This window comes from Lipotes vexillifer, unplaced genomic scaffold, assembly GCF_000442215.2.
Source record: "Lipotes vexillifer unplaced genomic scaffold, Lipotes_vexillifer_v1.1 scaffold193, whole genome shotgun sequence".
Lineage (NCBI taxonomy): Eukaryota > Metazoa > Chordata > Mammalia > Artiodactyla > Lipotidae > Lipotes > Lipotes vexillifer.
In genome coordinates this window covers 2242944-2253994 of record NW_006769306.1, presented here as the reverse complement: position 1 = coordinate 2253994, position 11051 = coordinate 2242944, and the positions used below count along the sequence as shown (strand labels likewise).

At 34.9% G+C, this 11051-nt stretch overlaps 1 protein-coding gene across 1 annotated transcript in view; it reads right to left on the bottom strand.

Moving 5' to 3' along the window:
- Positions 1–287: 287 nt before the first annotated feature.
- The window catches only part of TNFAIP6 (TNF alpha induced protein 6), a 17094-nt gene continuing 6330 nt past the window's right edge, over positions 288–11051 (bottom strand). The window contains exons 3-6 of the mRNA XM_007445566.1: positions 10279–10440; positions 6416–6644; positions 4284–4324; positions 288–988 (exon numbers count right to left, since the gene is read on the bottom strand). Coding sequence (XP_007445628.1) covers positions 819–988; positions 4284–4324; positions 6416–6644; positions 10279–10440 — 602 coding nt within the window. The 3' untranslated portion in view covers positions 288–818. The remainder of the gene's footprint in view (positions 989–4283; positions 4325–6415; positions 6645–10278; positions 10441–11051) is intronic.

Below are 11051 nucleotides of genomic sequence, written 5' to 3'. Positions count from 1 at the left end.
TGTTAAAGTCCATACCACAAAGGTCAAATGGACCCTTAATGCTGCTGGTTAATGACCTGCTATTTTCCTAGTCCATTCACTTTCTCGTTTCCCTAGAGGATGTCTTTGTAGGCTGAGTGAGTAGTGCAGCAGCACCACCAGCCATCCAGCCCACCACCCCCCATTAGTGTCATAAAGTCCAGCTTATCTCCCTCAAAAACATTTTTTTATTTTAATTAATCTCTGACTCAGTAATTCTACCTCTAGGACCCTATCCCAAATAATTAGAGAGCTGTACAAATACATATATGTCCAAGGATGTTTATTGAAACAATATTTATGAAAACTACCTATAATTCCCACAATAGAGACAGGCTTACGTAAAGTATGGAACAATCATAGCATGGACAGTTTACAGAATACTGTAAATGAAATCATGTTTTTGCAGAATACTCAATGATAGGGGAAAACGTGTACACCATAAAGTTCAATGGTAAAAAATCCAAGATATCAAGTTGTACATAGAGCAGCATTCCAAAATTTGAAATACAAATACATATAGATACATATATATATATATATATATACCACAAATCAAAAAATGACTAAAAGAAAAATATATGAATGTTAATGCTTGTTATTTTTATGCAATGGGATTATGAGAGATTTTATTCTCTCATTTAAAGTTTTCTGTATTTTCCTATTTTCCCCAAATTATCAGGTATTGCTTTCACATTTAGAAAAATAATAAATAAATGTTAATAATAATAATAATATAAAAGTGAGACCAAAGGGGCTCCAAAAGATAGAAACATAAATGCAGAATGTCTTTCTTTGCTTTATAAATGGCTAAATCTTCCAGCTAAAAAGTTTTTATTTCCAGGAAAAGTAGTACTTGTATTCTTTCCTTGACTGGATTTGGATAGAGGATCCACTGCAACATATTTGATTTGGAAACCTCCTGCTGTCACTGAAGCATCACTTAGAAACTTCAGGGTCATGACATTTCCTGGGGAGGAGGAAGATGCAGAAGAACCAAGGTGTTACTCTCCTTCAATTTGGCTGACAATTCAAAGACTCATTCTCATAGGAGAATATAAAAATTCATGAACAAGACTCCCAGAATTCAGAACTAGATTCTCAAGCTGTAGAGTCTGTAGTTTCACTGCCAACTGGGACCAGGACTGTCATATTTTTTCCTGTGGCTCTCCAATCTGTCCTAGAGGAAATTTTGTCTATTCTGTTTTCAAAGGTATTCTTTGTAGAAGGTACATCCATAGAATTACAGGAGAATGGCAGGCAATTCAAACCATTAAGATATGGATGGATCATTTACTAAATGATGGCAACAAGCCTTGCATTTGTTAAAAAAAAAAAAAAAAGCCCACAAAGCTAGATCCCTTTACACAAAGCACCTAACTACATTTTACCTGCATTAAAGACCAAAATGTACCAAAAACAAAAAGGAAAAATGTTACTGTGTAAAATAAATATAGGAAGATTTTTCTTTTTCAGGAAGGAAAGACCTTCTTAATCCAGATCACAGATCCAGAATTCATTACAAAAACCCCATATATATAAGACGAAAGGCACAGCTTTAAGTGCCTTTCATCTTATTTTCCAAAGCAACACTATGAGTTGGATACTATCAAAATAGTCATTTTTATAGATGAAATTGAGGCACAGAAAACCTGAGTAGCTTGCCCAAGGCCACAGGGTTATAAGTGGCAGAACCAGGTTTGAGTTCAGAGTTCATGCTGTGGTCCACTGTACTTTTCTCAAACTTGAAAGAGTTGTTTAAATTAAAAAAAAAAATTTTTTTTTTCAGATTACTCAACTGGTTAAAATACAAATTGGCACTGTAGGGCTAGTGCTAATTTGGTGACATCTATCCACATCTAAGTGCACATCACCTATGATCCCAAAATTTCACTTCTAGAAATTTACTTTTTAAAAATAAAATAACACTACAAAATAGAGGTTTAAAAATGTCTAGTGAAATGTTCAATAGCAAAAGAAAGAAAAATAAAAAACAACCACCTTCAGGATGTTAAATATTGGTATATGACAAATTATGGTACCTATTAGGTAGTCATTAAAAAGAATTAGAATGATCTAAATATTATAATCTGACTTGAAAATACATGGTCACCATGTATTGATATATAATGTTTGTATAATACAGGAAGACATCTGGAAGGACGGTCACCACATAGTTATCCAATGCCTTTCTTGGGTGGGGAGAGATGAGAAGGGTGGGCACATTCTTTCTTCACATACCTTTTTTTAAAGTGGTACAGTAATGGGTAATTTTTAGTTTATTTATTTTCTGTTTTTAAATATAAATATCCAGGGGTGAGTAAGTATATATTTAAGAAGAAAACTAAATCAAAATGTTAACAGCATTATGCTTGACTTATAGGATAATACTTTAAACATATTTTATATCTTCTTTTTCTATTACTTTGTATCAATGTATTCTTCCTGCTGTTTTGCTAAATCTTTGGCTTTTTATTTAACTATGCTCTTTTCTGTTGATTTGTTTCTCTTTGAATAATAAATTGTGTGGGTTTTTCTTTTTTTAGTTCCTTGCAGTTGCACAAGAAAAACACTAATTTAGTGTTACATTTGGAGTAAGTTTTGTCTGTTTTAAACAAAACAGGAAAAATATTAAGTTTCAGGCTTCTTTTTGACTCTCCCTCTGTTCATTTTGTTTTTATTTTAAAAATAGGATTCTCACCCCCCAAATACCTCCTACATCTCATAAAATGTCTTCTTTTAGTTTTCTGTTAACATAAAATATGTTCTCAAGTAAAGAATAAAAGATAAATAAAAAGTTTAACAGATTACTCTTCCTAGGGAGACTGTAACAGAGTAATGAATTCATAAATTTTAAGCATTAATCATTCCAAGACTGAACAAGAATTTCCATCTCTTGTAGTGATTCATAAATGAGAATTGCATGCACTGCAAAGCTAGGGTGTGGGACTAATTTTAGCTAGTAGTATCTCAGCTTAAGGACTGCTTAGAAATTGCAACTCAATGTAGGTTTGTTGTTTTTAGTTGGAGAAGTATTGTGATAATTTTTTTATGATGTGGAGGAAAAATAGAGCAAGTCAGAATGCCAGGACTTCCCTGGTGGCGCAGTGGTTAAGAATCTGCCTGCCAATGCAGGGGACACAGGTTCAGGCCTTGGTCCAGGAAGATCCCACATGTCACGGAGCAGCTAAGCCCATGCGCCACAACTACTGAGCTTGTGCTCTAGAGCCCGTGAGCCACAACTACTGAGCCCATGTGCCACAACTCCTGAAGCCAGTGTGCCTAGAGCCCGTGCTCTGCAACAAGAGAAGCCACCGCAATGAGAAGCTCACGCACCACAACAAAGAGCAGCCCAGCTCGTGGCAACTAGAGATAGCCCACATGCAGCAACGAAGACCCAACACAGCCAAAAATAAATAAAAAAAAAAGAATGCCAATTACTGGTGCTGGTGATGAAAATAAAAAGGAAAATGAAGACATCTAAGAAAGTAAAAGTTCTTAGTCAGAAAGTAGCAGTTTGAGGCAATAGCAATGGTATTGCTTACTGAGATAAATGTATGCTGCTACAGGGACATTTCTTGGGGTACATTTCAAGGAACAAAGTCACACAAAATAATTAGAAAGAGGAAAAAGATTTGGAAAGCTTTGCCTACTATAGCTAGCCTTTTTAGATTTACTATGCATAATTAGCGTAGTAAAAGTTCTCTGACATCTTCTAATAAAGAAACCTGTTTCACATTGTTTAATCCAGTATTTCCCAAATTTACTTGACCTTAAAGCCCTTTTCTCATGTAATATCTATTAAAAACATCTAACAGAACTGTGTTCTTCACAAGACTCCCTGGGGATTGCTGTACTAATGTGAAAATGCAATAAATATGATGTAAAATTTTTTTCAGTGATAGAAGGTATTTTGAACAACTTTACAAATTACTTCAATCCTTTATCAATGAAAAGTTTAGACCTTTTATTACCACATTTTATGGGAATTATAAGCTACAGCAGTATTTATGGATTTGCAGTTTCAAGACTATCTCAGACTGCATTTCCTGCAAATAACCAGAGTACACATTTTTAGTGCAAGGAGTTAGTAAAAGTCTTTAAGTATAAATAAGCACTTCTTTGCCTTTTACAAGCTAGCAAGCTATATCTGTCTTCAGCTCTCTCAACTTTAAAAAGTATATAGTAATAACTACTGGGTCCTTCATTTTCACTGATACTGAGAAAGCAAATCATAGTTTTGTTCTTCAATTTAGAGCCATTACCTGTACTAATGATGTCTTCTGGAAGCTCATCTCCACAGTATCTGAAAGAGAATTTTTTAAAAAGAAAGGTCACATGAATTATTATTATATAGCTATTGCAAGTGGCTCTTACTGATAATTGACGTACTTTATTTCCCCTAAGTAATGGCTCATTTTTCTATTATTTTACAACATTTTATTTTTATATTTATTTATTTTTACTTGAATTTGTAAGAGAGAAGAGGGGTTAAAACATTGTTTGAAATATCCTTCTCACAGCATTAATGAGATTTTAAGAAAGAATTTGTGGCATTACTGTGTGTCTACAAAGCTTTTTGTGTGGTAGACAACTTGAATGTATTTGGAAATTTTTAAAATTTGTTTCTGATTAATCTCATGAAGTTTTCTTCACAGTTAGAGAAGAATGGGTGTATGGCTGATTTAAAAGGGAAAGAATTACATTGGACCTTATAGACATAAGAGGATGTGATTTTTATCTGAATCATGGCTTGAAGGGAATTCCCTTGCACATGATAATATGAAAAGTAAGGGTTTTTATCAGTTTCTAAAACAATGTAATTTATTCCTGAGGGGGAGAAAGTCTATTATAAAGGTAAATCACACAGTATAATCCAATAAATAACAAATTAGCCTGTAGATTAAAAAATCATTTATGATTTTATCTAGAGCTGTAATTGCTGAAACTAGGTTTAGAATAGAAATGTTACCTTAATTCCCAAGGTAGGAGGTCCATTCTTTCAAAAAACACTTTGTTCTTAATTCCTCCAACCCTACTTCTAGTCTTCTTCAAACTATTTTAAAAAACGATATATTTTTTCTATAATAGTAGTCTCAGCTAAAGAACAAAACAAAACAAAAACCACTTTCCATCCAAAAATTGCTGTTCATTTATGCAACGAATGCCTTTGTTTTTCTTTGTATTTAAGTTACAGATTTCAAAGTCAATAAAAAGATATTGTCTGTCGTTTTTAATTATCCCCACTACTATTTTCTTTCATTAAATTACTATTATGGATAATAGAGAATTGATAACTGATAATCTATTGATAATGGATAGTCTAAAATACACATTATTAAGTGGGGACCTGAATACATAAAACACCTTAACTGTACACTCTTTAATTTACAATATTTTATAAAATGTTGCAAATTTTGTATTGTAAAATTTAAACTATGTTAAAGATATGGATGGGAACACAAAAAAAGTGTGTCCCAGCATGTTAAAAAACCCAGGGAAAAATACTGAGGAAAGAAATACTTGTTTTTTATGGCAAAGAAAGTTATTTCTAAAAAGATATCCATTGTATATTTAGCTAAACTATATGAGAGAAGGGGCTATAGTTTACTTATTTGCCTTATATCCATAATGCTTAGTACGATGCTTTGTACACAGAAGAAAGGCAACCATTATTGAATTTATAATTATATTTAGGAGGTTGACAGAAATCAGAACATTTAAAGACCCCCCAAAATTTCCCAACTCATACATCTTCTTTCTCCTGTTAGTCAAATCTTGAGGTCTTTATAAATAGAATATGTAACTAATTGTTGCAACTTAAATCAAAAAGCAGCTATAACTATTTTAATAAGTAGACATAGCAACTGACTATGGCTTGTTATGAGTAACAGAGCAAAAAAAAGTCGTGGTTAAAAAAGGATACTCTGGGGCTTCCCTGGTGGCGCAGTGATTAAGAATCCACCTGCCAATGCAGGGGACACGGGTTCGAGCCCTAGTCCAGGAAGATCCCACGTGCCGCGGAGCAGCTAAGCCTGTGCGCCACAACTACTGAGCCTGCGCTCTAGAGCCCGTGAGCCACAACTACTGAAGCCCACACGCCTAGAGCCTGTGGGCCACAACAGAGAGAAGCCACCCCAATAAGAAGCCTGCGCACCACAACAAAGAGTGGCCCAGCTTGCCACAACTAGAGAAAGCCCACGTGCAGCAACGAAGACCCAACTCAGCCAAAAATAAATAAATGAATAAATTAATTTTTTAAAAAAGGATACTCTGTTGCAGGAGAATAGATAAACTGGAAAATCAATGTTGTAGGGACAGTTGGAGAGAAATAAAAGAAACATCATGCAAAATATCAGATGTTCATTAGCTTCCTGTATGGAGAAACAATACATACCTTCCCACAAAGCCATGGACATCATCGTAACTGTCATATATTTCAACATAGTCAGCCAAGCAAGCTGGGTCATCTTCAAGGTCAAAGTCCAAAAAACTCAGGTGAATACGCTGACCATACTTGAGTCTAATGTGCCAGTAGCAGATTTGGTTATCATCATACTCATTTGGGAAACCTGGAGTTTTAAAAATTTGCTTTGGATCTGTGAAGACACCACCACACTCCTTTGCTGAAAAGAGAAAAAAAAAATGATAAGAAAGCATTTAAAAAAAATGATTCCTACTTTAAAAAAGATATTCATTTCTTAGTGTCCATCTATTTAGTACTTTTTATGAAATAAAAATAAAATGATTTAATATATAGCATCCATAGTATATTGTGTGTAACTGTAGCTAAAGAATAAATGTTTTTTCATTGATAGTTGCTAAATTCTCTAAAATGAACATAGACCACTTGTGAACTTTTTTTTGTTCTAACTAATTTATTTTTGGCTGCATTGGGTCTTCGTTGCTGCGCACGGGCTTTCTCTAGTTGCAGTGAGCGGGGGCTACTGTTTGTTGCGGTGCGCAACAGCAAGAAGGAATAATAATTGTGCTCCTGTTGACATTTTTGCTCTGTTTACATTTTAAGCATAGGATGCATGTCTTATGTGTACACTTAAATGTGTTTTGACAAATACATATGCCCATATTACCAACACCCCAATCAAGATGACAGGGATTTTGTTCTGTGGTGTCACCACTGTGTCTTCCGGGACTCAGACACTTGGAATAATGAGTCCAATAAATTCTGTTTGGAAAATCATTATAGAATATGAAGATCACTTAGGGAATTTGAAGGTCACTCTAATCCAGTTAAAAGGAATAATTTATAATCATTCTATACTCCTTTTACTGGTTTACATTAGCACCTTAATCCTAATACTATTTGAGGATTTGGTGGAGATATCCATGTTGGTTTTTTCAAGTCATTTACCATTTCATAGATTTCTGTCCTGTCCCATAACCTGTTATAAAAACAAACAATCTCTGCCAGAACAATGATTTTACAGTATGCCTGAAGAGAAAGCTGTGGAAGAGCCCCAGTTAATTTTAATTCCATATCACCTAAATGTCTAGTGTCTTGAAAAAAAGGTACAAACTGGAACCCCAAAATAATCTGAGTGGTGGTGATGGTAGTGGTGACTCTGGATAGCATTCAAAGGTATTTTTTATTATATCAATTAGAGGGTTTTTTTTTTTTTTTTGGCTGTGCCACACAGCTCGCAGTATCTTAGTTCCCCGACCAGGGATCCAACCTGTGCCCTCGGCAGTGAAAGTGCCGAGTCCTAACCACTGAACCACCAGAGAATTCCCCAATTAGAAGTTTTTTACAAGAATATTCTCCTTTAAAATAACTATTACAATAAAAAATTGTGTTAGAATCCTTCACACCATAGAAGTAAAGGAAGCTTATCACCCCATGGCAGAACAGGCTCTTAAAAAGGCAAGGAAGTGACAAAAGAGGGTCAGAGATCTAGTCTGAGCTCTGTGTCCAGTCTATACCTCAGTTTCTTCATTGGTAAAATAAATATAGTCATGTCTCTCCTGTTACCTCCCTCACAGGACTATTCTGAGGATAAAATATAAAGGATAGCTTAAGGGTATTATGCAAAGTATAAGCTATTCTTATTGTATTATTAAATATTATATAATACATAGTTTATATGTGCACATAAGCATGTACAGTGCCCGCTTTGGGAGTGATTTTCTCTGTCCCATAGCATCCTATCTTTGATGTATGTATCGTTAGATTAGGAAAAATATTCAAATATTGAACTAACTTGTTTTTATATTTAGCTATATCTATTCAGCTCTATACTTCATGTTACATATAATTATTGCCTCATCTCTTGCTTATTTAGAAAATGACAGATTTATAGAGCAGGCTGGGTCCCTGAGGACTGACAGCTAATTGGTTAAGAAGTATTCATACAGGAGGCAGTCGGCATCATGCCACACGTTCAGAACTCGAATGAGCAAGCTGACTTCTGAACACTTCTGAATGACCCTATTCTTCCTTGCTTCAATCAACTCTAACTTGGTGGTATTGATTAATTAATAATCATTGCTTTATTCTTCTGACACCATTATGATTTTTTTCATTCCAGTTATTTTTCAGTGAACTCTTCTCCCATTGCTAGTTCAGGTGGCTCCCAGTCCCCTTCAGGTTGACCACATCCTAAATAATCAGTATATCACTGAATCCAAAAGTAAGCTGAGACTTGAGTAAGCACAAGTCTCCCAGGATTCTGTACACACATTCCCAGAGTAAAAAGCATCCAGCCTCTATGAGAAACAAAAGCAGCTTATAAAAATTTGTAAGTTAAGGTGGCATTCTTATAAAAGGGCAATGAAATACTGTAAGAATCTTTCCATTTGTACTTCTGCATCTTCCTTAGACGTTGACCTTTGGAAATGATTGAGTAGATGCTCAGAGGTCCTGGAGTTTATCAAGCAGAAGAATCAGATAATATATTTGGAAATAGAAGTTACTCTTAAGAGTAAAGAGAGAGTTGCCTGTATAAATATATTTAAGAAAAAGGAAGAGAGGAAGAGAGAGAGGAAAAGAAGATATGTGAATTATTAACAATGACTAAATATAGGACTAAATATAGTATACTATAGGCTTAAAGTATGTCAAAGTGATTTGAAAGTTATAGTCTATATGAATGCACGTTATTCATATTTTTTGAATTTTATTTATTTTTTTTATACAGCAGGTTCTTATTAGTTATCTATTTTATGCGTATTAGTGTATATATGTCAATCCCAATCTCCCAATTCATCCCACCCCACCCCCATTTATTCATATTTTGTCTCAAGTGGGAATAGGTGACAGCTCTAGGAAAAATTATTTTCTACTTGGAGTATACATTATTGTGAGGTAGAGGTTAGTTGCAAATGTGAGAAACTGTTCTCCAATGGTTAATATTATTAAATAATAAATTCTATAATAATATGCTAGAACTTCACTGTAGTCTCCTACTTTGTCATGGACATTCTCTAAGATAGATCCAAATGGGACACCACCTGAGGATGTTTATGATCATATATCTGGGAAATACTTTGTAACATGTTGTAACACTTTGTAATATTATCCTGGGGGAAATACATCCCAAAACAACAGTCTACATTTTTCTCCAACAGCATGGACCAAGAATTACTGTTTATAGTAATTATAATGTGTTAATTTTCTCTTTAAAGTTTTCCTAGCTGCAATCAACCATGGAAAAAGAATATGAATAAACAGGTACTTACAATAATAACTAGTATATCCAGTATATATTTGTTAAAACAAACCACAGAGTGAGGGTCGCTTAGTTTGGAAGTTTAAGAATTTATGCCCAAAAAGAAATTAGGGAAAAACTTTGATTATTCTGTCTCCTTTTTCTCATTCTATTAAAGGGATAATTTTGAACAGTTAACATTTGGTAGTACTACTTCTTGGTTTTAGCTAATTAACTGTGACAAGTTTATAATCTTTTTTTTTTTTGTCCTTTGTAATCAGTAAGTTCCCTGGCACAGAAAAGAATTAAGTCATGATCTCACCTGCCTACTAATTACTGGCTGTCTGAAAGTTACTTAAGCTCTTGAACTTTAGTTTCCTGAATTCTAAAATGGGTATAACAATAAAGTGACAGTGTGGATGAAGAGACATAAGTCAGTGTGTGGCACAGCATAATCATTCTATGAATGGTAGTTGTTATTAATAATTATCATTACTAAATTGCTCTCTCTCTGGAAGAAGTCATTTCTTTTTACTAACCTCTTAGTAACCTGTACCTGTTTTTATATAGTATAAAATTATTGTTTTTGACAAACCATGTGGGTTGTAGCAATAAGCATCCCATCTTTCACTTCTGTTCAGACGGACTCCATAATCAATAATACCAGTTTTTCCAAATCCACAGTTGGGCCCTGGCTTCACAATGGGGTATCCAACTCTGCCCTTGGCCATCCACCCAGCAGCACAGATATGAAATCCTGCAAGAGAATGGAAGGGTAATGGCTTAACTGGTTATTCCCTCAGCTGAGCGAAGGTCATCTCAACCAAGATGGCCCCTTGCAACAGGGACAGTGTCTTAACCGCCCAAATCCACTTCATATAAAAGGGGAAGAACTGTTTTCTTAAAAAATAAAGTTTGAATGTATATAAAAGTTCTTATAACATCTGACTTTTACTAGAAAATGACATCTTACCTGGAAAAAAAAAAAAAAGAAGCAGATGGACTAGGAAATAATAATACCATGGATATGAAAACAATCCAATTTCAGATCTGGCTTCTTTTCACAAATGACCGAGCTAGTGCCATGAGTTAATTTCTGGAATTACCATCAATACTGAAAAAATTTTTTTCAGATGATAATTTCTCCTTTAGGATCAATTAAGATATCACTAGGGCTTCCCAGGTGGTGCAGTGGTTGAGAGTCCGCCTGCCAATGTAGGGGACACGGGTTCGTGCCCCGGTCCGGGAAGATCCCACATGCCATGGAGTGGCTGGGCCCGTGAGCCATGGCTGCTGAGCCTGCGCGTCCGGAGCCTGTGCTCCGCAACGGGAGAGGCCACAGCAGTGAGAGGCCCGCGTACCACAAAA